The sequence below is a fragment of the Podarcis pityusensis genome (assembly GCF_964106645.2).
Source record: "Podarcis pityusensis genome assembly, chromosome: 6".
Lineage (NCBI taxonomy): Eukaryota > Metazoa > Chordata > Lepidosauria > Squamata > Lacertidae > Podarcis > Podarcis pityusensis.
Genome location: NC_138030.1, coordinates 62,124,100 through 62,151,740, shown reverse-complemented (window position 1 = coordinate 62,151,740; position 27,641 = coordinate 62,124,100). Strand labels below are relative to the sequence as shown.

The 27,641-nt window shown below is 41.1% G+C and overlaps 1 protein-coding gene across 5 annotated transcripts in view; it reads right to left on the bottom strand.

Moving 5' to 3' along the window:
• The window catches only part of DNAJC6 (DnaJ heat shock protein family (Hsp40) member C6), a 49,179-nt gene extending 25,952 nt beyond the window's left edge, over positions 1-23,227 (bottom strand). For 2 of the 5 annotated variants that reach the window (XM_081011743.1, XM_081011744.1), the window contains exons 1-2: positions 11,613-12,063; positions 311-461 (exon numbers count right to left, since the gene is read on the bottom strand). In XM_081011743.1, coding sequence (XP_080867869.1) covers positions 311-461; positions 11,613-11,850 — 389 coding nt within the window. In that variant the 5' untranslated portion in view covers positions 11,851-12,063. Of the gene's footprint in view, positions 1-310; positions 462-11,612; positions 12,064-22,960 lie in introns of those variants that run through there. The other 3 variants (XM_081011746.1, XM_081011745.1, XM_081011747.1) reach the window with 2 other exon arrangements.
• Positions 23,228-27,641: the final 4,414 nt, after the last annotated feature.

The window sequence follows — 27,641 nt, the reverse complement described above, 5'->3', positions numbered from 1 at the left end:
CAGCTGGAGGAACAAGAGAAAGGGAAAGTTAGTAGCTCCATGCCTTCCTTATGGACTTCCTGGAGTTTGCCACAGTGGCTTGAGGGCCATCATAATATTATTCAAACTTCAGGCTTCTACGTTTTGCATTAGTGAATTCAGCTTAATTCACAGCAACCTTTTCTGTTTCCCTCCTAAGATCTCACCAGGGTGCTAAATAATCCCTTTGTCCAAGCCTACTAAAATCTGATTATTTCCCTGTGACAGGGAAATAATTACTAAGCTTACTATTTTACTAGCTGAGCTCTCCAGGGCTTTTGTTTCATAGTACCTTGCAACAGATTGCATAACTTTCGTAGAAGTGTCTTTAAGAGTGTCCTTCAAGTTATCCTTTAAGTTGCTGAACAGTCTCCCTGCTCCTCCTTTCATCATGTCTAACAGGCCTCCCCCATAGTTAGACTCTATGTCCGGAGACGAGGCACCTTAAAAGAAGAAAACCAGACATAAGACAACACACACACACACACACACACACACACACACACTGCTTTGCTGGAGATTTACCAACCACCACAAGCACCAGGTCTTAGCACACATCAGCAGCAACAATGCAGCTTCCAGTTAGGAACGAGCAAATGGAGATGTAAATGCTAACCAAGTTAGTCACAATCTCTGGTAAACAACAGGATGCATCAGAGTTATTTAACTGTGGTAGTGACATAATCAAAGAATGTTACAATTTTTGTTTTAGGGGGGAGAAAGGTTAACAGAATTTTTCCTGGAAAGCAAAAAATCAGATTAAATGGTGCAAAAAGAGAGGCTACCGATGACATTGCATGGTCACTACAAAACCAGGCACATATGAGGAGCACCAGTTCTGCAACAAACACTGTACTGTACTGTTTTGTTCTGTTCCTTGTGGGCTGTGGGCTGGACAGAATCAGAGGTGAATGTACCTGGAACAGAGAGAGACTAGCAACAGGAAACAGGGTATCACAGAAAGAAGCATTTTTCAGATAGGAAAGCCTGTTTTCAGGTTCCTGCTCAGCAGGATGTACTGCAGGACCTGAGACAGCTTTCAGAGGCAGGTGTTGATGTGACAAAGCCCATCTGAGTCATTATATCACTAATGCATGGCTTGCTAAATACAGAACCACATGTCTCAAGTAAAGTTGCAAGGCATTTAAAAGAATGGAACAAAGGCATACTATCAACCATGCCCAACTCTGACAAATGCAAAAGAATTTCTGTTTATCAGTCCATCTTCCCTGGACAGGCTAAGCCTGTGGCATCAGATATTTTCAGCATTTGAATACACTACCCATTTAAAGAGAATTTAACAGAATTACATTGGGAAATTCACACTCTGACATGTATCCAGACATTGGGTTCTTATGATCTGAAACCCAGCGGTGATAAATTCTTACAGCAAGCGCAATGATATCCATGCACAGAGAGAGCATTCTAACATCTCTCACTCTTCTTATGCAAGTTCCCCTACTTAAAAGCCCATTGCACAGCTCTCTTTGAACCATTTTGTCAATCTGCAATTTGTTTTGTGGAAGCTACACCACATATATTGAGTGAATGACTGCATCAGCATTCCCATTCACTCCAAAGGAGGAAACAGATCCACAGAGTTGAATGGGCAATGGATCCTTGGACTGGAGCATACATGAACACAAAAGAATAAAATAAAACAAAGGTGTGTTTGTAACAGCACAGCTGCTAATTAAGAATGAGCAAATGGGTGCAGATGTTGTGAGGAGAATCAGAACTTACAGGGTTAAACGGTTACACAGTAGTATGTGCAGGTGCCCTAATGGAGTGCTCGGTCCCCCACTGGGCCACCTTTGTGCTATTTATTCCAAGGCAGATTCTTCTTCCACACCTCCTTTGCAAGCACCCAAAAGCTAACTGTTGTTGTGTTTCTGGGCAGTAGCCTCTTCATCAGGGGTCCACAGATTCCCCCTACAAATGCTTACAGGGAAGGTGCGGAAAGCCTGCCTTGGAATTAACATACTGGCCACAATGCTGTGCACCAGACAGCACAGTGGCAACCTGGGGGTGGGAGTGTAAAGCTCTACTAAATACTAGGGCACCTCTGCATAACACTCTATGTGCTTAGCATTGCATCTACAGATTTGAAAGTCCTTTTTGCATAGCCAAGAATATAGCCGGGATCCAAAGAGCCTCTTGGGCATAGCTAGTGCAATTGATTCTTCTTTCCACTTTTTCAACAGAGACCACAAACAATTACGGTATGTAGTACATCAGTTATAAACTAGTTAACTCTGAACTTTTTGGTAAAGAACTGCTACTTTGGTTGTGAAATAAGACTAGGATATTTGGTAACAGGCATGCTTTCCTAAGTCAGTTGCTAACATCTCATTGGAAGGATTTTTTTTTAATTCAATGCAGCTGCTGTTAATAGCCTTATCTACACCTTTATGAAAGTCTTAATTGCCTTGTACATTGTTGTTTTATTCTTCTATGGTTTACGGACCTTAATTAGATAACACAATAACAATAAATACTGTTCTGATTCTAATAGCCTTGATGGCAGACTAAGTTATAATCCTGCATGATTTCACCTACCATAGGAAAAGGGAGAGGGAATGTTTAACTTTTTCTCATTACCTTGACATTTCTATCAGCTTGTTACTTAAGCTTTATGTGCACTAAAATCTTATATTTATTTACTTTTTCAAATTATTATCTCACTAGCAAAAAAGCAATTAAATTTGTGCTTAGAACTGTCATTTAAACAACAACAATACGAAACACAGTCAAGGGCAAAACTGTGTAAAAACAAGCACTAATGATGCAATGGCAAAAGATGTGCAAGCGATCTGGCGGTGCTATTCAGTTCTTAGAAACAAAGAGGCTTATGAAATGGACTCTTCTGTTTTAAAAAAGGAGAAAGACAGACGAGACATTGTCTAACAGATTGTTTTGGTTTATTTTGTTTTCACTGATACAGAGATATCTCTTGGCTTATTGAAAAGCAAATATAAAAAGACAAGAGATGTTAACTTCTAGAAAATCAAAGAATACTTTGCTTACTTCAGCTGATCACTGCTAGCTCTTGAGATTAATCTATGAGAAACCCAACTCCAAAGGTCTTATCTTCACTGACATTTCCTGGTCTGAAGGTATTTTGGACTAATTGAATGGTCAGTGTTTTGTAAATGAATCTAGTTTTGTCAATCAAATAGAGGATCTTTGTTCTCATAGTCCACCCTGCAGCTATGAAGTTTCAGAAAGCAAATTTAAAGTGATATTTTGCATTTCTAGATTCATTTCAATTGGGGTTTAGGCCCAGTTTTGGCACAGAAACTGCTTTGGTCACCCTGTATGATAACCACCATTGGGAAAGAGACAGCAGAAATGTGTCCCTATTAATTCTCCTCAACCTCTCAGTGGCTTTTGATACTATCAACCATGGTAACCTTCTGGAGCAGCTGTCCAAGTTAGGGGTGGGTAACACTGCTTTGCAATGGTTCTTTTCCTACTTCGGTGATCATTTCCAGAGGATGCTGCTTGGGGAGTGCTCCTTGGCCCCATGGAGCCTTCAATGTGGGGTTCTTCAGGGTTTGATTTTATCCCCCATGCTGTTTAACATGTACATAAAACCTCCCTCATTCAGAGTTTTGGATTATGCTGGTGACACACAGCTCTACTTCTTCTTTACATTTGCAGGTATGGGAGTGGGTGTGCTGGACTTTTGTCTTGCCTTGCTAATAGGCTGGATGAGAGGCAACAAGCTGAAGCTCAATCCAGATGAGACTGAGGCACTGTTAGTGGGTGGTTCCATAGACCAGATGGATAGGAGGTTGCCTGTTCTTGATGGTGTTAAACTCCCACTGAAGGAGTGGGCACACAGCTTCGGGTTACTCCTGGATCCATTGCTGTTGCTTAAGACTCATGTGGAGTGCCTTCCATCAGCTTCAGCTGGTGGCCCAGCTGTGCCCCTATCTGGACAGGAATAGCATAACTTCTGCTGTCTGTAGTCTGGTAACCTCTCGGCTAGATAACTGCAACACGTTATACATCAGGCTGCCTTTGAAGGCAGTTCAGAAACTTCAGCTAGTGCAGAATTCAACAGCTAGGTTGCTCACCAGGGCAAGATGGTTTTGAGCATACTACACCAATCCTGGCCAAGCTGCATTGGCTGCCAATTAGTTTCTGGGCCCAATTGAAAGCGCTGGTTTTCACCTATAAGCCTTAAACCAGTGTTTCCCAACCTTGGGCCTCCAGCTGTTTTCGAACTACAATTCTCATCATCCCTGACCACTGGTCTTGCTAGCTGAGGATTATGGGAGTTGTAGTCCAAAAACAGCTGGAGGCCCAAGGTTGGGAAATGCTGCCTTAAACAGCTCAGAACCATCTCAGAACCACAATATTTCAAGGACCACTTCTCCCCATATGAACTGACCCAAAACTTGTTATCATCATTTGAGGCCCTTCTTTGTGTGCCTCCTCCATGAGAGGCCCAGAGGGTGGCAACAAGAGAACAGGCCTTTTCTGCAGTGACTCCTCATTTGTGGAATGCTCTTCCCAGAGAGGCTCAGCTGGTGCCTTTATTTTACAGCAGGCAAAAATGTTGCTCTTCAACCATTACAAAAGATTGCCAATGTCCACCCCTAGGGCCTCATATAGCAATTATATTGAAATCACTACTACCAGCACCCCTAAAAAAACAAAGCACACCATGGCAAAAAAAATTATCTGCTTATGGTCATCAGCACTGCTTTACGGAAATCAGTGGAAATGTTTTTTCATACCTGTTCAGAATCTGACGGGTGCTGATGGTAAAGAACTGTACAGTCTTCTACATACTCTCATTTGTCTAGTTATTACAACTGAATTATTAGAATTTTTAGCAAGGCCTGCAGAAGATGTATTGCTAGAAGTAATAAACTGGAAATATGCATGTGCCTTTATCATAAAAAGGAAGATAATTAAATTCATAGAAGTACTAGAACTGGTATGCAATGCCTATAAATTTCAGAGAGTAGCTCACCATAGACATTTTTAAAATTAGAATAATGAAATGAATGAAAATAATAAAAATGAAGATATTCTCATGTATATTTTTTTAAGCATGAAGGTTTGCAAGAACTGATAATAGCTTACAATGCAAAATCTCGAGAGCAGGGGAAAAATATTATCCCAGGAGCAGTTTGGGGTCAGAAGCATTTTTGCTAGTGATCAATTGAACAATGCATCCACACACACCAGCTGTTGCAGAACAAATGCAGCAGCTTAAACAACTGTATAATATTCACCACATGGCTTCTATATTCAGGCATAAATTGCTATCTGTTTTATGTAACATGCCTCTTTTCATTATCCTAGTGCATTCAGTTTGATTACTTTGATTACTTTGAAAGTATACTAGCTATGCAGTATGCATACAGTAAATTTGAAGCGGACATAATTGTAGTATGTTGGTCTTTTTTGATGTTCAGAAGTCCCTTAATACCCACTGATCATGAGGTATTGAACAAGCAGTTGAAGGATCTGGTAGATGCTCACAGAACTGGTTTCCAGTAGTTCTTTGCATTCTGGGCTGAGTTCCCATCTTGCCTTTCTGCTAAAAGCAAGGAAGGGAGATGGAAAGACACAAGATACCTGGAGGGAACAAAGCTCTTCATGGAGGGAAAGGAATCTGCAGCAGGCTAAGTCAGAGGCACTTTGGTTGAGACAATGGAAGCTACATAGAGGAAGTGGGTTTGGAAATTTCTAGCCGCAGTTGGGTTAATCTATGTCCTGCTAGGCCTGCATATGCATCGCATGCAGCAGTTATAGTATTTTGTATGCACATAGAAATGTAGCCATGATGTATTAGAAGTGATATTAATGCCCTTACCAGAAATGTAACATAGTTCGGAGTTGGGAAATGTAACATAGTTCGGAGTTGTTCAGGACCTTATATGTTAGTAGTAGAACCTTAAAACTGGTTCAGTGATTAAAGGCAGCCAGCACATATCTTTTAGCACTAGTGTGATATGTGCTTGATGAGAGGCATCACTCACCACTGGGGTTGTGGCATTCTGCACCAGCTGCAGTCTCCAGACCAGCCATGAGGGAAGGCACACATAGTGGCAAAATTATCCCTGTTCAGGAAAGGATATAGTTGACGTACCAGCCAAAGCTGGTGATAAGCACTCTTCCCCATTGAGGTCACCTGAGTTTCTATGGACAAAGATGACCCCAAGAGCATTCCTAAGCTTCATACCTGTTCCTTCAGAGTGAGTGTGACCCCATCTAGAACAGGCAACCCCCTCTCCCGATTCTTAGACCTGTTGCTTAGTATTGCACACTTTTAAAACTAAATAAATGCCAAACAGTTGCAGTTTCATACAGTGCATAGCATGGCAGGTTTGCCTCTCAATGGCAATGTTTTCTAGTAATATGCTACCCATGATTAAAACTGCAATATTACACCTACTTCCCTGGGAGAAAGTCTCACTGAATTCTATGGAACTTGCTTCCAAACCAAAGTATATGGGATGGCACTGTTAGAATCTGTACTGACAGCATCATTGTCCTCACAAGGCTTTTTAGCTTGGTAGAGAGGCAAAAAGAGGAGGCATATAGTGGTGTATAGAATTATGTCTGTAGAGAAAGTGGACAGAGAATTTTTTTTGTTCTCTGAATAATACTAGAACTGGGTCGCTCAAAGAAGCTGACTGGCAGAAGACTAAGGACAGAGAAGGACTTCTTCCAGCAAGTTGTTAAATTATTAAATTCACTGTCACAAAATGTGGTAATGGCCTCCAACCTAGATTAAACAATTTCACAAAGGATAAAGCCTACTAGCCATGATGGCTGCATACCACTGATGACTATTTTATCTACTACTGTATTTTAATTTTCTCAGTTGTTTATTGCTATTCAAGCCTTGAATTTTAATGTAGTTTATTGATCTCTTGTAAGCCATTTAAGGAAAATAAACACTCTAAACAGTGTACTAGAAATCTATCCAATAATTTTAAAAGAACCAAAATGACTACCTCCAAGATCAGAGGCAATGTGCTTCTGAAATCCTGTTGCTGAAGAACAGCATCGGGAGTTGGTATTGCCCTCATGTCCTAGTTGTGGGCTTCCCATTGCCATCTGGTTTTTCACTGCTGGAAAAAAAGATGCTGGACTAGACAATCCTTTGGCCTGATCCAGAAGGGGTCTTACGTCATTATTAACTGTATTTGGATTTGCCATTTAGAATGTTATGGTCTTGGGACAAAAAGGTATTAAAAGATTTCTGTCATGTTTTCCATCATAACTCAGCCATCTCAAGAATGCACAAGACAAAAAATATAACCAGCAAGGAGACACAGAGGTTCTCCCAGGGCTGGCCTGAAATTGCCTATTCTCAGAGGTCCATGGAATTATGAGCCTAAGCATATTCTAATAAAATGGAAGCATATATGTATTTTAATTTTAAGATCTCTTTACCTGCCTCAAGTTCATAGGACATGTTATATGTCTTTAGACAAATCTATATTCAGTTTTTCCTTTCATTTTACCCCAGTGTGTGGATACTACTTTGTGGCATTTATCAAGCGCCAACACACTTGATTCCTATATTCTTTGGAAGCTTAGAGCTTATAGATCTGCAGAAATACGATCCCACCACGTCAATACAGACACATACATGCAATACTAAAAAACATTATACCTTACAGATACGTTTGCCCATGGGCAGAGCACAGAAGAATAGTGAACTAGGGTGGAGGAAGAAAGAGAGTGTCTCTTCCTTAATGCAGGGAACACCAATTAATTTGTGGTGTTCTGATTGTGGCCTCAGAACTCAAAAGCATTAGATTTCAAAGCTGCAGATTCAGTATTTGAAAACTTTGCCCCCTGTGGCTTTCCTCTTTACCATTTACTTAATTTCAGTGCAAATGCTCTTAATGAAAAATTAAGCCAACTTTTGCACTCGTTTCTGTCAAGTTTTCTAGGATTGTATTATTATCAGCATTATTACATTTATTACCTGCCTTCACCAGCAAGCCCCAGGGCAGGTTACAATAATTTAAAATTCTCTATTATTTTTTAAATAAATTAAATAATATTTAATTAATTTATAAAATACAAATACTGGACTACACAGAACAACAAAGTAAGGGTAAGTTACACCTCCTCCTCTAATCTTAAATGAGTCGCTACAATAGTGTTGAATATATCTGTTTTGCAGATCTGGATATTTGGTAATAAAACCTGTTAAAACAAATTATAGTCACAGGAATAGGATGCCTTCTGGAAACACACTTCTCAGTTGTCAAAGGCCAGTGTAAAGATGTATGTCTCCAGCATTCACTGAAAACTTTATAGCAGGCTTCCTCAAACTTGGCACTCCAGATGTTTTTTGGCCTACAACTCTCATGATCCCTAGCTAGCAGGACCCAGTGGTCAGGGATGATGGAAATTGTAGTCTCAAAACTAGTCATGTAGGGTTTTCAACACTAATGTGAGCATCTTGAACTAGGCCCAGAAACAAAATGGCAACTAGTGTAGCTGTTTTAAAATAGGGATTATACAAGAGTTCTAAAGAAAACCCTAGCCAGTAATCTGGTCCCTGCATTTTGAACCAGCTGAAGCTTCTGAGTTGACTTCAAGGGCAGACCAACATAGAGAGCACTGCAATAATCCAATCTGGAAGTTACCAGATCAAGGTGAAACCCACAATGTGTAGCTGACAAACCAGCTGGAGCTGGAAACAGGCACTCCTGGCCACAGAGGCTACCTGGGCCTCAGGTGACTTCACTGGGTTGAGGAGTACCCCCAAGCGACAAGCCTGATCCTTCCAGGGGACTGCAACTCTGTACAGAACCTCTTCAACTCAAGACTTGGAACACATAACACCTTTGTCCTTTCATGCTTCAGTTTCCAATTGTTGGCCCACATCATTGCGTTCATACCTCAGCCACCTCTCTTGATTCAGATGGAACAGAGAGATAGAAGTGCTACCCACATATTGGTAACACTTAACTCCAAAACTGCTGGTGACAGTTCCCAGGGGCTTCATATAGATGTTAAATAGCATGGGGGACGAGTTGGAATCCTATAGAACACCACAGGGAACTCCAATGATGTCAGTGGCCTTCCATAAATGCTTTCTAGAAATGACCCTGGAGGTAGGAGTGGAACCACTGAAATACAGTGCCCTCAAACACCACCTCATTGAGCTCCTCCAGAAGGATGCTATGGTCTATGGTATCGAAAGCTTCTAAAAAGAATAAACAGGATTGCACTCCCCTCCATCTCTCTTCTAACAAATGTATCAACCACTGTGATCAAGACAGTTTAGGGCCATGAATGGGCCCGAGGCTAGACTGAAATGGATACAGACATTCATTTTCCTCCAAGCATGTCTGAAGCTCAATTGCAACGATCCTCTCAAGCACCTTCTCCAAAAAGAGGATATTTGCCACTGAATTCCAGGTCTAGGGAGGTTCTCTTAAAGAGTGGACACACCACCGCCTACTTCAAGACAAATGGTTCCTCACCCATTCCAATGAAGCACCAATCACTCCCTGGACCCTATTAATCTCCTATGGTTAGCTTTAAAAAGCCAAGATGGGCAAGGGTCAAGAGGGTTGAACTGTACCTGGAAAGTCCAGCACAATTTATGAGTTTGCACAGACCTCATTTCTCCTTCTATTCCAATAGAAACCAAAGTTTTACCCCTTACATCCTTCTCTGATCAGTAACAGTTAGGAAAAAATACTCCTTACCTCTACAAGACCAAGACAAAGTTTTCTTAGATCAAAGTTATTCCATTGTGGGTGCACGCTAACACTAAACACACCTGTTTGTTTAAAACGAACTGATGCATGTAAACTGGGATTTGGCCTTCTGCTAATTACCAAGTGGAGGTAACGCATTGTGTGTGACTATACTAGTCTTCCCCAGCCTGGTGTCCTCCAAGTACTTTATGTCACAACTCCCATCAGGCCTAGCCAGCACAGGCTACAATTTAACATCTGCTCAGCTCATTGGGGGAAGAGGAGTAATCACAGCAGATGCCTTAGTTCTTCTTCTACCATTTTGAAACCTACATGGAGTCTATTTTTTAAAATAAACCATTAGTTCAGTTGTATTGTATTATAAACTGGACTCCTAAATTCAGGACATATGGTTCATCATGTGTATTACTCTTCTATCATGTAAAGCATCTGGAATTCTACCCCCAACCTTGAGACAGTGAATAAACCAGTTCTCAAGTCCAATCCTCTTTATATCAACCAAGTTAATCACACCACATAAATTCAAGGATGGGGACTAAGTTCTTGTAGACTATCATATTCTCACTCTAACAGTTGTGCTTTGGGATTCCACTTCACTGGATATGAGAATATATTTTTAAACGGACTGGCAGCACATCACTTTGTGGAAACTGCTTATACATCAAGAAGATGTTCTCTGGAGGAAAAATGAAGCTAGCGTCAGAAATGAAACAGAGCTATGGATAAAATTGTTAGCAAACACAGCTGGTATCAATAGTATTGAAATACCCTTTTTTTTAAAAAAAAAAGGAAGGAAGGAACACACCCATCCACACATTTCAGTACATAGCTGATAATCCATCAATAACTACTCTCAGCAATCCAGGCCAATCTGAACCAGGACCCCTGAAGTGCATAGCTTCTCATTACCAATCCTGTGAGCCATCTGGCTATACAATTGGAAGATTTAGCAATGGGTGGGGGTAGTTTCCCAACTCATGCAGCATGCCAGTCTAATTCCACTGGTCATGAAGAAAACATTCCAGCAAAATTACATTCAAGCTTTCCTTCCCTTTGCTATTGTGAGGAGGCACAACTTTATTTACCTGCCAATAAAGCAGTGTTTCCTAATTTATTCTTGTGTTGTTCCCTATCAATAGATCTAGAGACAATACTAGCATGCTTGTTAGCGTTTACAGATAACAAAAGAACTCTTTTGGCCAAGCCACTCAGGATAGTTGTTTGCAGAAATAAATGAGCCATTGTTTAGTAGCCTTCACTTCCAACACAACATCAACATTTATTCCACATCTGATATTCAGTTATATTTTACCCCCATTAAACAATGACCCAAAGCACTTTTTCCACTGTTATAATGTGGTCCTTTTAAAACTGCTCTTAAGCATGTTCGCCATAAGATAAACTGGACATGCACCCAATACTTTCTGAAAAATACATTTTCCTTCTTCCAATGATCACCCTGAGTTTACTATGATTTCTTCACACCACCCAATGAAACCTAAGCCATCTTCCCTCCATCACTCTCCTGCCCACTTAGCACACATCCTGAGAACAATACACTGACCTCAGCAGTTCCTTTGCATCTCTCCTCACTCCTTTCCCCATCAATTAACAGAAGAGAGTGACAGCTGGGATACGTTTCCTCATTAGCTGGTCTTCAAAGCTCTTTAAAATTGCAACACCGGGCCCTCTTAGGTTTCCTTGCCTCAGAAACCGGAGGATGGCCTGGACCCCGGCCAGCCTTGCCATCCTCCCAGCAGCAGAGCACGCCTGGGCCTCTCAGATCTTGCTGGGAAGCAAGGTGGGGCTGTAACCAGAGCCTCCCATCACCCACAGCCTCCTTCCCCTCCCCGGCCAAGAAGTTAAAGCCGCTACCTGAGCTGTCCATGGTGCTGCAGTCGAGCGGCTGGTGCTGCTGTCGCGCTGGGCTCCGGGCTGCTGCTGCTGCCGCCACCACCGCGGGGATCACCCCTTGTTTGCTGATGCTGCCGCCGCCTCCGCCGCCGCCGGTTCGCTCCCGGCTGCCGCAGAAGTCACCGTTGCTGTCCACGAGCTGCAAAGATTCATAGCCATCATTGTTGGTCTTTTTCCGGTAGCTCCCGAGGAGGCTCATGGGCTAGTCAGGCACAGAGGGTCTCCACCGGCATAAAGGAGGAAGCGGCAGGAGGAGGAGGAGGAAGAAAGGGAATCACAAGTGCATAACCTTCCCCGAGAGGCGGAGGCAGCCACACGCCCAGAAAGGGGGCTGCAGCCCCAGCAGGGCCTTCCTGGCGAGCGAGCTGGTGGGTGTATGCGCGCGCGGAGGCAGCCTACCCGCCGTCCCCGCCTCTCTGCCTGGAAGCGATTGGAGCAGCCTGGGCAAGGCACGCCTCGCCTTCCACGGACGAGAGCCGGGGCCTGGCCATTAGGGAGCACATCGCTTTCCAGAGATCTGGTGCCCGGAAGCAATCCGGGAGGCGCCTTAGCCGTGCCTCCGTTGCCATTGGGCTTCTCCTCTCCGTGCACAGAGCATCGCCAGCCATGCAACTGTCAATCTCAATGGTCATGCAGAAAGGGGACGCGGGGGCTCCACAGCAGGAGCAGCCCTACTGAATCCCGACGGTGAAAGCTGCAGAGCTCCGCGTTCCACAACCCAGGAGTGTTCCTCGGTTTTAAGTCAGCCGGCAGAATTACACAAAAGCGGAAGTTTTCCCAGCTCCCTCCCACGCCCTGTATGTTCCCTCCACTCTTGACTCCAGCACTTTCTCACGTCCCAGTTCTCCCAGGTTTATTTATTATTTTATTTTTTGCCGCCTCTTTCCCTTGTTTTAGGAAGGGGCGAGAGAGAGAAAGAGAGAGACTACAACCAAAGGAAGGGGAAGGGAAGCCTAGAGCTACCCTGAGTTTGTAATCAGGATAACTGGAATGTTAAAGGAAAAGTGAAGTAGATGGGGATCTGTCCAACAATAGCATCAAGGTACATGTGGGTGTTAAAACACTGGGTGCTATGTTAGTTAAAAAGTAAGTCTTACTGGGTTAAACAGGGTTTTTAGACTGCACAGATTTGCAGCCTAAAATGTGGCAATAGGTGGCCCATCTGCAGAAAGAGAAAAGCAAAAACAACCATATCACTGGAAGGAAGTGGCCCTAACTTGCTGAAATAAGTTGAGTTCCTTTGCATGCCCTAATGTGGTCCATTAAGAAACCTTTTCTGAAAGGAAAAGATAGTGCTGTAGAAACAGGCTCTGTCTGTTAAACCTGCCACCTATGGCTTGAGCCATTTTTTCTATAGCCTTACTATACAGCTCTGTTTACAAAGGCTGCAGTCCTAACCGTACCTCTAGGGTGCTTCATTTTCCAAGACTGTCAAGGCCTTACTATTCAGTTTGGGAGTAACACAAATGATATCAGCTCAATTTAAGCAGTTATAGGGCTCAATGCAGTTGACTTACAGCTGCTAACCTCTGTGACTTTTGCAAAAACTATTGGTAGGGTGAATATATGTATATAAATCTTTTTTTTTTTTAAATAAAAAAAAAAAACACCTGATGGTGGGGTCAGCATGAGAAGCGCAGTTACAAATGGACTTCTCTACCATCACGTTGCAGCCTGGGAAACTGGAAGGTCTTACTTGCTAGATAGGTAGGAGTAGATTCAGACGAAATGTTGAGATGGTAACTGATACAACAAAGTCACTATGGAGTGAAATGTTTTGAGAGTGGTGGCTAGAGGGTTTACACCATTCCCTAGAGCATTAACAGAACCTGGGTCAACATGGAGGCAGGTTAATGATGATTAGCCAGCAGAACTGTGACACACAAAAATATCAAAGAGCAACTGGTCACCATGCCCAAAGTCGCTAGGTTTAGGATGACCTTAATGATTCATCTGTTGTTACAGCAAATCAAAAGAAGAGCAATTATTTGAAGAAAAGAAAGAGTTGTTGGACTCCAAACTGCCTGGGAGCAGTACCCTGTTACTGAGAAGCTTTTACTCTTCCTTTGACCCACAAAAATCCCAGAGCCTGAGCCTAGCCATAATTATTCCATGATGTGAGAAAGCAACACAGATATTTTTTCAGCCAACATAGAAACACAATCATAGGCAATATATATTTTATGAAATACAGTGTCAGAAGTTTTTTGCGTTCTCATGCTTATATTGTCCTAGCTTCATTAACCCAGATAGAGGTTAGGTTCTCCTCTGACTGGGTACAGTGATGCAGAAGGACTATAGAACAAGAGTAGAGTGGCAGTGAAATTGAGTGATTTCAGTGCAAATTCATTAGAATCCCAATTAATCCTTTCTGGGCTCCTGAACAAATCCTGTCAGCCAGGCTATAGCACACAAGTGCAATGAAGATGATTAGCTTATTAGAATGGAGTAACATTTACAGATTGATTGTATCATACAAAAAGATGCTCCTCTGTTGCTCCTCCGCATAAGTTTGTTTATAAAATGGTGTTTCTAAACGCTATATAAGTTGCTGAACCAGTATAATATTCATACATATTGTTAGAATAGTCTATAGCAAACGCAAAAAAAGGTTTCGAAATGGACAATATTCTTACCAATATCTACACATTTTGGAGATCTATACAGTGGTCTGTGAACATGGAAAAAGCTTTCTGCTATGTCCCAGCTTCAGTCCATGCACATTGTTTAGCACAAGATGCTGCTGCACTTTCATCTATGTGCAAAATGCTAAATGTTTGCAAGAGAATGCAGCTAAGAACTACTGAGATAATTTGGATAAATGTAATGCTTTCTTTTATGCCTGCAGCTCACTGAAGTGCATCAAGATGTGTATTCATTACTAGTGCTTATATTCATTACTAGGACTTCCACTCAGTGACTGCATTTAGACTTCTATAAATTAAATCTGTGTATATTGTTATGCTCTCTCTGCTTGTCTGAGCTGTGACAAGCTCCAGAGGTTTGTGTTTGCCTTTCAAATGAAGGATTACTGGAGGTTTATTGCATTTTGTAATATTTGCATTTATTTACAAATACACAGGTTGAACATAGGTGAACTTAAAATATTCCAACTGACAGCCAAAGTCCACTGCTGCCACATTGGATCTCCAGAAAGAGGTAGCTGGCACCCCCAAAACACTGTTATGTAAAATGAAATTTGTTTGTTGCCACCTAGATTAGGAGTGCATAACTGGATCTGGCTGGTGAGCTAGAACCTTCCTACCCTTGTGGGACCACCTATCTGTCAATCACCTGACATTATTATGATGTCAGGTAACAAGTTTAAAGGGGCTGGCTTTGTGCACCAATCAGCTGATTAGTGAGCAGAGATATCCCTTCTGAAGTCCACTCATAAGCACTTTGTATTGAAACCACCCCATCCCAATGGGTAACTTCTTAATGCAATCAAGCCCAGTGGGGCTTCCCGTCAATGGCAGTTGAGAAGCATACCTTCTGAAACATACAGCTGATGGAAGTTCCAAGCCACCTCCTTTTGCTGTCCAGCAAACTATTTATTCAGTCCCTCAAAAATGTCAAGACTTTCTTTACAAACTCTTCCTCTAACATTACTGGCATCCTGTCTAGTTTTGCTTGCCTTGTGTTTTTCTTCATTGACTCACCAAATAAAGCAGCCTTTCCCTTTTTATTGATTATTCTCCCAAGGCTTTCATTTCAGCAGTAGTTATCAAGCAATTTCAGTCTGTATGTCATTCTCTTGTTCCTTTCCTCATCCAAGAGAATGAATGTGATTTCATAAAGAATGTATGAAGTGGGAGGTCAGGTGGAAAGAGGGTGGGAGGCAATCAATGAATTCTTCCACAATTATTCAATGGAACAATGTCTGTTTCACTGTAGAATTGTCAAGGTGTTTGAGAAGATTGTGCAAGTGGCAGACGTTTCATAGAAATGAATGAAAGGCATTAAACTTTCCAAGAGCAGTTGCCGCAAAGTGTTGCTTTACAGAGGGTTTCCAGTGCCCAAATGTTTTAAAGCAACTTTTAAAGTGAGTCAGGGTCAATATGGCTGCTTACCCCTATGCACTGTGGCTTTTGACAAGAAGAAATAGATATGAAAAGACAGCACCAACATAGTTTAAAAAGATGGGTGGGAACATTAACAAAGCTAAACATTTCCCCCACTCCATCAGTAGGCAAACCACCCTTTTTAGAATATTTTGAAGACCTGGATGTGAAGAAGCAGCTCCTAGACTATCCACTTGCTCATGAGGAGTACAACCAGTAATCAGCCAGGCTGGGCTACAGGTGGATAAGGCTGGTGCTGACAATACAGGCTGCAAGCCTCCAGACATCTACTATATAAGCCTCAAGAGGGAGTCAGAAGGAAGAGTGAAAGCTTCTAAATGGGTTGTTTAGTGAGCAGTCATGCCTATATGTTTTCGAAGAAGCTACATGACATTGCAAGCACTTGGCTGTTATTTTGTGCTTTCCACTGCATTTCCCCTCTCACTTTTCCATACCCACCAACATTTCTCCGATAAAAAATAGGGACATCCTATTTGATAATAATAGTAATAATAATAATAATAATAATATTTATACCCTGCCCAACTGACTGGGTTGCCCCAGCTACTCTGGGCAGCTTCCAACCTATAAAAAAAGCATAACAAAAAACATTAAATGTTTTTATAAAAACCTCTATACAGGGCTGCCTTCAGATGTATTCTAAAGCTTGTATTGTTACTTATCTCCTTGGCTCGGGGGTCACATAGTGGCCAAAAGAAACACAATATGAAGATTGAAGCAGTACAGTGATCAAAGGAAGGGAGCAAAGCTTTTAGGGGGGAAATGGGGTCCCAGTGCTTCAGCCATTTTTTCCACTCTCCACCCTCCCAAGCCCCAGTACTTACTTTCTCCAGTCTGCTAACACAAAAAAATGAGGAGGGGGGCATTCCCTGACCATACATGAGAGATGTGTGTTTTAACTAGCTATCCAAATGCCCATTGGACAAATAACTTTTAATTAGGACTGAGAGAGCTTGAGATCATTTTTACTAGCAGGTCGCTCTTTCTTTTCTTAGATCTTTCTAGTATTGCAGAATAGAGTCAGCTTATCTGCAATCAATGGCTAATGCACTAGGGTGGGGTGGGGATCCTGGCACTGAGGCACACAGAGTATACGAGAGACCCTAAAGGGGGGAAGGGGAGACAGAGAGAGGGACCTTCTCAATGAGCCTTTCCCGCCTGCTCATGGGCAGCTTACTGGGCACCGACATGCCACAGCTCGGACAGGTCTAGATAGCAGCCTTGGATCCACCGGTGGATGATGAGTCCAGGCTAGCACCATAGAGAAAAGGTAAAGAGTGATCCTCGTGTGCACACTTCCTGGCTCTGCTGGCAGAGCAAGTCTTTGTACCGAGAACAGGCGTGTCCCTAGAGATAGGAAAAAGCGAAGAGTGATACTCGCGCGCAGACTTCCTGGCTCTGTTTGCAAAAAATAATAATATTTTTTTTTTGGCGCCGATAGCCGCCACAAGCTCTGGCAGGGAAAGCGGGACATTCACAGATCCAATTAGAATTCGGAAAATAGGGACACTTGGAGGATCTGATATATTCTGCCGTGAAGACAGATGAAAATAATTCATTCAGCAAACCTTATCTTCCTTCAGCACGCCTTTAACTCCCTTATCACTCCCTCCCTATACTACTACTACTACTTCTCCTTCTCCTTCTCCTTCTCCTACTACTAATATATTTAAAGATTTTGTTGACAGTGATTGTCTTTATGTTTTTAGCAATGTGCTCCTAAAATTTTATGTAATTTTACCATCCTTTATTGTCTGCTTGCATTTCTTTTGCCAAATTTCTGTTCCTTTCTGTTCTCGCATGTTCAAAACTTCCATTTTTAGGAAACCTTATTGTCTCTAATAGCTTCCTCTACTCTGCTTGTATACTGGCATATTCTTGGCCTTGGTGATACCTTTTCTGATCTGCAGTATGCATGCCAGTTCTGATTTTGTGTTTTTAAACAACTCCCAAGCATTTCAGAGAGATTTGACCCCCTTGGCTTTTTACCAATCTCTTCATTTCGGGGTGGTTTCCTCTTTTGAAATCAGATGTGACCATGTTGAGTTTTCTTAGCAATTTGCATGTATATTTAACACAATAGCTTTATGGCTACTGCTCTCAATTGGTTCGACAACACTTAGGTAAAGGTAAAGGGACCCCTGACCATTAGGTCCAGTCGTGACTGACTCTGGGGTTGCGGCGCTCATCTCTCTTTATTGGCCAAGGGAGCCGGCGTACAGCTTCCGGGTCATGTGGCCAGCATGACTAAGCTGCTTCTGGTGAACCAGAGCAGCACACGGAAACGCCGTTTACCTTCCCACTGGAGCGGTACCTATTTATCTACTTGCACTGGTGTGCTTTCGAACTGCTAGGTTGGCAGGAGCAGGGACCGAACAACGGGAGCTCACCCCGTCGCGGGGATTCAAACCGCCGACCTTCTGATTGGCAAGCCCTAGGCTCTGTGTTTTAACCCACAGCACCACCCGCGTCCCTACAACAACACTTACATCTCATTACCAGCTTGCCTATTTTGGCTCAGTAAAGAAAGGAGTTCAGAACACTCCTTCCACAGCACCCTGCCTTTTACCACCCAAAATATTTATCTCCTAGCTGGATTCACTTTCAAACTGGAGCCTGGCTGATGAAAATGTGATATTGGAGGAATGACTTGTTAGAAGTAAGCCTTGCAGTAGTGGTGGCAATGGGAGGGTGGGCAAGATTCCATAGTCCTGAAACATGCATTTTAGAATTGGGTGCACACAAATGATTGTGGTGGACCCACACTACCATTAGTTTGTCCTTATGAATAATATTTGAAATGATTATTAGTATTCTTTTTAGCATGGCCTACCATGTCCTAAGGTCTGTCCTTGGGTGGTGTGGGGTTCACTGCAGCTTGTGCTTCTCCCACATTATTCAGATAATGTTGGGAAGATCTGGGCCACATGGGCGGAGCTCATAATAAAAACCAGTGTGGTATAGTGGTTGGAGTGCTAACCTAGAACCTTGGAGACTAGAGTTCAAATCCCCAATCAGCCATGAAGCTCACTGGGCGACCTTGGGCCAGTCACTCAGCTTCACCTACCTCATAGGGTTATTGTTTTGTTTTGTTTTTAAAGGGTCAAGTAGCAGGTGTTGAGGAAAGGTCTGTATCTGAGAGCATGGAGAACTGTTTCCAGTTAGGGTAAACAGATATTAGATTAGATTTGGGATGTCAGAGAATACCAGATTTTGCTGCGAAACCAGTCATCAGACCAGTGCAAACAGGCCACAGACCTGCAGTTTAGTTCTTTAGATCTACGACTCTTTCTGAGGGTTGGTTCAGCCATTGTACTTAGGAGGTCAACTGAGGGCTTGCTCTCTTTTGATTGATTGATTGATTGATTGATTGATTGCTGTAACAGTGCAAAGCTGCTTGGAGCAGCTTTTAGGCATCGTGGCTTAAGTAAAAACACTTTTTTCTGCAGGAAGTGTGTAACTGTATGTACAAATGGGCAATGTATGTATGGAAAATGGCATATACATAGTACTGGTATGTTCCTTATGCCACTTGTGGGGCATAATAACTGAGTACGTGGTATCCTGTGCCATTCTGAAATAGCCATCAGTACATGGGATCAGTCATCTTGTTGTTCATAAAATGCTCTTTGTACATACCATTACATAGAAAGTGGCATGCAGTAACTTTCTGTACCATTTTTATAGTGTTTAAAGTACACGGTAGAGGTGCAATGGGATGAAATAAGTGTTGAAATAAGTGTTAAAATAAGAAAAAAACAACACAAAGGAGAGAGTAGGCCTTGGTTCACCTCATAAGTACTCTGCGTGTGTATGTGTTCTGTGAATGTTTTAAATACCTTTTAAAAGGATTTCTCCAGAGTTAACCTTTAAAAATCCACAAAAGGATAGGGTAGGACGTACTTTAAAATGTCCATGTGTAGTACTAGGATAAGTGTAACTGTCGCCGCATCTGCACTATACATTTAAAGGAGTGTCATACCACTTTAAGCAGTTGTGTCTTCCTCCAAAGGATCCTGGGAAGTCTAGTTAGCTAAGGACGCTGAGTGTTCTTAGGAGATCCTTATTCCCCTCAAAAATTGCTAAACCACTCTGGGAATTGTTGCTGTGTGAGACAACTAGGAGCAATGACATACCTGTCAACTTTTCCCTTTTCTTGCGAGGAATCCTATTCTGAATAAGGGAATTACCCTTAAAAAAAGGGGAAAGTTGACAGATATGAGCAATGATTTTAAAACTATAAAAAATCAAAATGATCTGTAGTAAAACACTGTGTAAAACACAATATAAAATAGCAGTCAACAATTAACAGAAGCTGCCCCATCAAAATACAAAATACTAAAGCTTTTTTTTTGACAGTGACAGTTTCTATTATTTGGCTGCGCTAAAGAATTACAGAACTATGCTCAACTTGCAGAAAATGCAATGTAGCTTCAGGCACTGACAATGTAGTCCTATGCATGTTTACTCAGAAGTAAGTCCTGCTATGTTCAGTCGAGCTCAGAGTCCTGAGTAAGTATACTCTGCAGCCTGAGCTAGGATCTTCTATGTAGCCAGTCCAATTACTGGTTAACAAAGCACATCATGCATCTTGCACTGTGTGACCAAAATGCAGCAAAAATAATTAAAAAGAGCACCAAGTCAGAGGTATCTTTAAAACAAGGGATGAGTTTACGTAATGCAGCCAGATGGCTTGAGAATGTGAGTCATAGAATCCAGGGAAAGTGCCCCTTTGACACTAACAAGCCAAATGAGTCATATTCTGAGATGGGGGAGAAACTTGATTCAGATCACATTTAAAGGCAAATCTAGTGAATTTGTGAAACAAAATAGCCATGGTTCAAAAAGTCGCACTTCTCAGAGTTTTGCAATGTACTTGTTTGCCAAGTGATGTGTAAAAAAATATTTTTCCACATACTGAGGACAAGTGTGCATAAAATGCATATATTAGTAAAAAAAAAAATGAACATTTTTTTTTATTGGGGGAAATAGCTTTGCAACAATCAGTATTGGGCAAAATGGAAAACAGTACAAAGTGCATATTAGGGGGACTTAAAAAAAAAAACACTTGCAAACTATTGAGAACCGAAGTTTGGAAAACTGAAAGATATAAAAAATGACAAATTTGTCTATCCCTAGTCATGTACCAATGAGGAGACTGGCCCTAATCACTTTGATCTAGAGTCAGGAATGTTTTCTTTGTATCCCTAAATAATCTCTCAGGGCACATGTTTATACATTCAGCAGAATCAAGTTGAAAAGATTTCCTGGGCTGTACAACAATAGGAGCGGGAGCACATTATATATTTCCCTTCATGTACAAAGCTAGCATGTAAGGGAGAATTAAGTCTCGAAACCTAGGAGCGTTCACCCTGGTACACCATTTTTCTGTACGTATGTGCTGGGCAGCTTTATTTCTTATTGGAGGGGCTTTTGAATGTGCAAGTCCTCTGGTAGTGTGAAGTAGTACAGTCCCAGAAAAGCTTTACTGTTTGATTCAGCTAAAGGTACCAACTATTCTTCACCTTTTAATTCAATATGCTAATGTAATATTATGCAATATGCAATTCTCATACAAAGGTATTTACACCTTGAAAGTAGAAGGTGAAGAAGTGAATATATACTGCAGCTTCTATATAATTCAATTGATAAGATGGTTTAATGTGTGTACATATGACTGGCTTATGATTCATTCAAAATAGTCTCTACAGATCTCCTTCATACAATTACCTCTTCTGTAATATATAATATCCTATAGATTTTGTGCTGCATGGGAAAATCCATGATGTTGTTTTTAACATGCCTGACTCTGCAACAACTCTAACTCCACTCTGAGTGGGAAACAGTGTATATAGACTTGAGGCCTAGGCTTTCTTTCCTACTCTGAGGATTAATCTGCAGCTGGGTAAAAGCCGTATGCAGAACAGATTAGGTCAGTCAGCAATTAAATGAGAGTGCTTATACTACCGTTGGCATGCAGTAAAAAAACCAAACACACACAACCATGAGCTTCAAGGGCAAAAAAACCACCATGGTTTCTCCTTAAAGGTTAAAGAAATTCATAAATGCTGCACATATGAGCTTTGGGTTTCTTGGATCAGAAGGAAACAGATGCTGTCACAGCTGGCTAAATATAGTGCACCCCTGCATTGTCTTCAGGCTGCTATTGGTAGCATCTAAATTACATGAGGCGATAGAAAGAGGCTGTACCTCTCAGATGAAGCTGCGACTGAAATAAACAGCTCTTTCCCTCAAGGAGCATTGGAAGATGGAGGCCTCATCCCAAATTCGGCATCTGAATCTATACTGCTCACATTATTTTTTGCTAAATTGAAAGGACATTTGTATATAAATCAGAAACATGATAGGAAAGGCCAAACACTTCAATGCAAAATTGTGGAATAAACCTACCTATAGCATCGAATAGTGGCAGTAATGTCACATCACTGTCTCAGCAACATTGTGACAAGCACACAGTTCAACCAATCTCCCTTCACTCCTTTGGGCAGCCTTAGTTTTGATAATTCAGATTTCAAAGCAGAAATAATGTGACATAAATGTCAGGTGATTTGTAATGTAGATTTAAAAGTATTTTCCCCTAAAGAAGAAAATTATGTTCAGTTTTGCAATATCACTCTGATACAATTATGAAGGTCAAGTATCCTCAAATACTGGATACTTTTCATACACACACTGAAAGGAAGTAGAGGTCTGTTTATTTACTGTAGACCACAAGCTTCCATAAATATTTTAATGGGGAGACATCCCATTTCTTTTTGCTATTATCAATATTATCAGATAACATAACATTAAACATTAGGACTGCAATCCTATATACAATGACCTGGGAATCAGTCCCATTGAGCTCAGTAAGGCTTGCTTCTGAGTAGACATGACTAGGGTTGCACTGTAAATATATACATTGGTATTTGAAGAAAGCCTTGCAGTCATACTGTAAGACATACTGCATTCACAGCTATGAACTAACAAATTTGGCATCCTAATTTGTGCTTCAAATAAGAAGGAGATTTCATACAAAGTCTATCCCTTAGCATATTATATAACTGCATTTATTTTTAAACATGGCTTGTTTGCATTCAAGATGCACGATGCAATTTTAAAATGGTTACTCAGCAGAATAGACTGTAAATAGTACCACATAAATGACTCAAGCATCATATGTTTATAACACTGTACATGTTCCTAGTTATAGGTTTTCCTTACCTTTATTTTCAGATTCTTTCATCCTCCCTTCCCTCTCCTTGCTGCAGCTCAGCAGGGAAAAAAAACCCAGCTGATTTCTGAAACGCTGACTTTTGATTTGTCATTCACAGCCAGTCATAGGTCATGAAGGCTACGTTCCTCAGTCCGAGGCAGTGATGTGGTGATAATTTGTATGAAAACGGTGTATAATGCTGGGTTATAGTTCGGATTATACAAAATCAGAGGAAGGATGAGGATGCAAGAAGACATAGCATATTTTATAAAATCTGGCATGGAACAGAGGATCTGGAGTCAAAATGTTTTTCCTCATTTCATTTCTACAGGCAACGTTTGTTCATTTATTTATTTTTAAAAGATCCAGATCTTTCTGTTACTTTTTTCCCAACAAGAAACAGGATGAAGGAAAAACAGCTAAAAGGTGTTCTTTGTGAAGCTGATGTTCATAATTCACATGTTATGATAGATTCTAGCATGCAACCTAGAATCTGTGCGGTTTAGAAATCTGGATAGTTAATTCCCACATTTAGCTATTTTTGTCTTGAGAATTCATTCCAGAGTTTATCAGAATGCAGTTTCCTCCTTGTAATAAATACCCAAATTATATATCAAAAAATGAAATAAACATATATAAAGTATACTGAGAAGAGAATAAATTATACTGACCTGTGTCATATAAATCTGTAAGTGGCTTTGATGTTTTATAGAATGTAAAGTATGAGATTGTTTATAAAATTCCATTCTTCCTGCTGTGGTGTAACCTTACTAAAGAAAAAACATGCCTGCACCAACTGTTTATTTCCATGGAGCAATTTCTTCTGGACCTCTGTTTTAGAACCAGCTCCAGTTTAGCATTGGTTGGTCTGCAGCTATTAACAAAAATAATGGATGTACAGGCACCATTTTGCACTGTGAAAAAAGTGAGTTCACTCTGTTTTCTTCATTGCAGCTGCTTCTCTCTCATAGGGCAATCCTATATGTGTGTACTCAGAAATAAGTCCTAGTAGGTTACTCCCATTTAAGTGTATGTTTATAAATGCAGCCCTATTGTCTTATAAATTATTCTGGATTGGTGAAATTAACTGGACCAGATAAAATCATAGAATTGTATAGTTGGAAGGGACCACGAGGATCATCTAGTCCAACCCCCTGCAATGCAGGAATCTCAGCACTTGGTATCCCATCCAATTTGAAACCATGCTGGACCCTGCTTAGCTTTGCAAGTGTGCTTGCAATTTTATTGTTACACCAAGCTTCTGGTCTAGTCAATTTGTAGTTGAGGTTTAGCAACTTTTCCTCTTTTTAAAGGGCTTGCTATATCTTGTTTTACACTTATTCTTTCACATACAGAACTCTTTTAAAACAGTCTCAAAGTTGTGCCAGATACAGAAATAAGGATTTAAGTGTTGTATATACCCAACCCATAAATCAAATATACTCAGACCTTCAGCTAGCTAGATGCTGGGGCAGAGTTGGAGGACTCTTAGTGAACAGTCCTAGAGAGGAATATTCAAAGCCTTGGAGCTTTCCTGCTGGGTGGAGAACTGCCTCTCAAATCTTGTTCTAAGTGCAATTGTCCCATTTAGACTTTTCTTTTTCTCCCTGCATTCTGCTCAAGTTCTCTGTGTTTGCTTCTCCTCTTGACCACCTAGTATTTTCAGGAATACATCACAAGCTGCCTGCCACAGCATGCATATTTTTGCAATATATAGCATGCTGTTACATGCCAGAGATACTATCGAATAGCTGCCAGTCATAGTCACACTAAAGTGTAAACATGCCTATATATTTTTAAGCTACATTTATATCCCACCTTTTTTATAAGGACCTCCAGGCAGCATGAGTTGTTGCTCTCAGGTGAGCGTTGTGGCTTTGTGGATTTGAATTCCAATTTTTCCCCAGCCTTAGTCTAGTAACTATTACACCACAGTGGCTCTCACTAGCTTAGATCACATTAATGTGGACTAGTGTCAGTCTTTACCATTCAGTGATTTTAGTGCTACAAAAATCCAGACCTTGCTGCAAAACCATGCCAAATTGGGCAGGATTCAACTAAGTTGTTGCATGCATGGAACAAGGTGTACTTATGCAATGGATTTTCAAAAAGAAACGGGATAATAAATGGCAACCCAACACAAAGGTTAAAATTGATTTGTTTTGAGCTGTTTTGAGCTGTTGAGTTTGCTTGTTTGTTTTGAGCTGTTTTGAGCTGTTTGAGAGCCAGTGTGGTATAGTGGTTAAGAGCAGTGGACTTGTGATCTGGTGAACCGGGTTTGATTCCCCACTCCTCCACATGCAGCTGCTGGGTGACCTTGGGCTAGCCACACTTCTCTGAAGTCTCTCAGCCCCACTCACCTCACAGAGTGTTTGTTGTGGGGGAGGAAGGGGAAAAGAAGTTGTTAGCCGCTTTGAGACTCCTTAGGGTAGTGATAAAGCAGGATATCAAATCCAAACTCTTCTTCTTCTCTTCTTCTGTGACAGGTTTACTTGCCCACATCAAAATCCTGCCCCTTTAATAATAATAATAAAAGACCAAAAGACTTGTATTAAAGGCACCTGCACCTGTAGAGACTGTACTACTCTTCTTTTCTTCTGGGGAGGAAAGGCAAATATTCTGTTGGTCTGAGAAAAGTTTTTTAAAACCCACAAGGGAAATGTAGGATGACATGCAATAGATGATAGCATTGTGTGGATGCCCCATAAAAAGTGAATAAGTTAAGCATAACATTAAATATCCCATGTACTATATAATCATTAACATACATGATGTGTTTCAGAGCACAAGAGGACAGATCCCTCCCTGAGGAGCTTATACAGGAATAGTGTAAAAACATTGCATATTTTACACAGGTCTACACTCATTGATTTTGTAATGTATGACTAGTAACACAGATGTCATGTGTTGCTGTCCCAACCAAGCATACAAAGAACTGACTTCGTGAATCACATGCTGCAATTTTTTTTGAAAGACAAAGACCAATGTGATATAATGTGATGTAGGCCTTGGCTTCCCCTGCTGAGCCATAAGAAAAAGAAAATGGGTTGTAAATTTTAAGACATAATTTATTCATGGTCATTAAATTAAATGAGTCTACTCAGGGTAGGAAAAATGTTGGATGCAATCCAATAGGTTTGTTCTTATGACAGGTGATCTACTGATAGATATTTTATGATGGATTGGCATGGATTTTTGTCCTCTAATCATTTAGTGACAACACTAATTTGTCCTGGCTGACCTTCTTTCTGTTGACTACTTATCTTTCCATCTCAGTGTTCTTCACTTGTAAAATAAGAGTAATGGTTGGTTTCCTTTGACTAGGTCTTTTTGCAGCTCTGTTGGCCTGTTGTAGAGCTTTGTGTTAGCATCCCTGATCTGTATTAAAAACTCAGGTGAATATTTGTCCTTGAACTTGCAGCTTATCCCAGGGAATGAGTTATGGGATGCACAAGATTATTGACTCCACCCAAGCCCCAATTTTGCATCCAACTCTGTATGCAGATTCTTCTCGCACTGCTTTGCACCTTACTTCAGTTGGTGAATGTGGGGTTATAGTAAAACACAGTCCATTCCAGAAGCCTGAAGTCTACCCCTATGCAAGGGGTGCTTGCTACTTAATTACCCTACAAGAAAACTGGATGGGATGATGCATATTGTGGTATTTGAGGCCCAGATTTTATTGATCTTTATCTCACTCATTTTCATCAAGGAGGCATAGATGTCCCTCTCATAATCTAACAAAGCAGTGAGAGTCTGGGTTAAGTCTATGTGCCTAACCTAGATCAACCCATGACTTGGAGAGGATTTGAGCTGAAGTCTCCTTAGTTAGTCTAAAACTATCCCCTGCAGCATATTGGCTCTTGGCTCTGTAAGAGACATATATTGGGTTACTCTGAAGTCAGAGGTAATTTTAATAAAACGTGTTGGAGGCTACAGTAAATGCCTCTATGGATCTCATGCGAAAGGCAATGCATATAGGCTACAATATCAGAGCCTTTTGGACACAGAACAATACGATAGAAGGGTAGAATGGCCATCTAGCATGCGAAGTTAGGACCCTTTAATACACATATTATTATGCTGTGGGGCCTCCTAAATAGAGCCTGATCTTTGTGGAGGTGGGCTTGTCCAATAAGAGATTCAAATCAGTTTTAATTGCCAAGCCTGAGTTTGCTGGGGGTATGATTGAATCCCACCTGAAAATAGTGAGTCTAGAAGCAGCCCCAGTGTAACAGAGTTCTTCATTCTGAATGTCTAAGCCCACAAACAAAATCCGATTTATGTAATAGCTCTGCAGAAATGTCTTTCCTCTAATCTATCACTTAGAACAAATATAATCCTCTTGTTAAATGTGGGCTTCCAGCACTTTATTTTTATTCCAGTTTTCCTCATAGTTGCATCCATGACTGTAATGTATATTTAAACAGAGCAAAAAAAATTTCAGCTAATTAAAGCTGTGCTGTTGGGCACATTATTTAGGACACAGGGCAGAATCCAACACTGCAAGAATGCAACAGAATACTTTCCTCTCCTTTCAGCAAAGGGTCCCCCCTCAACCTCCTGGAGCAGATTTTCAGGGTATGTAGGAGCTACAGAAGAGAACAGACGAAGGTGAAGTTCTGTTGCAAGAGAAGTCAGTTCCACTTATGCATGAACCAATTTGGATTCAACCAGCAATAAATACAG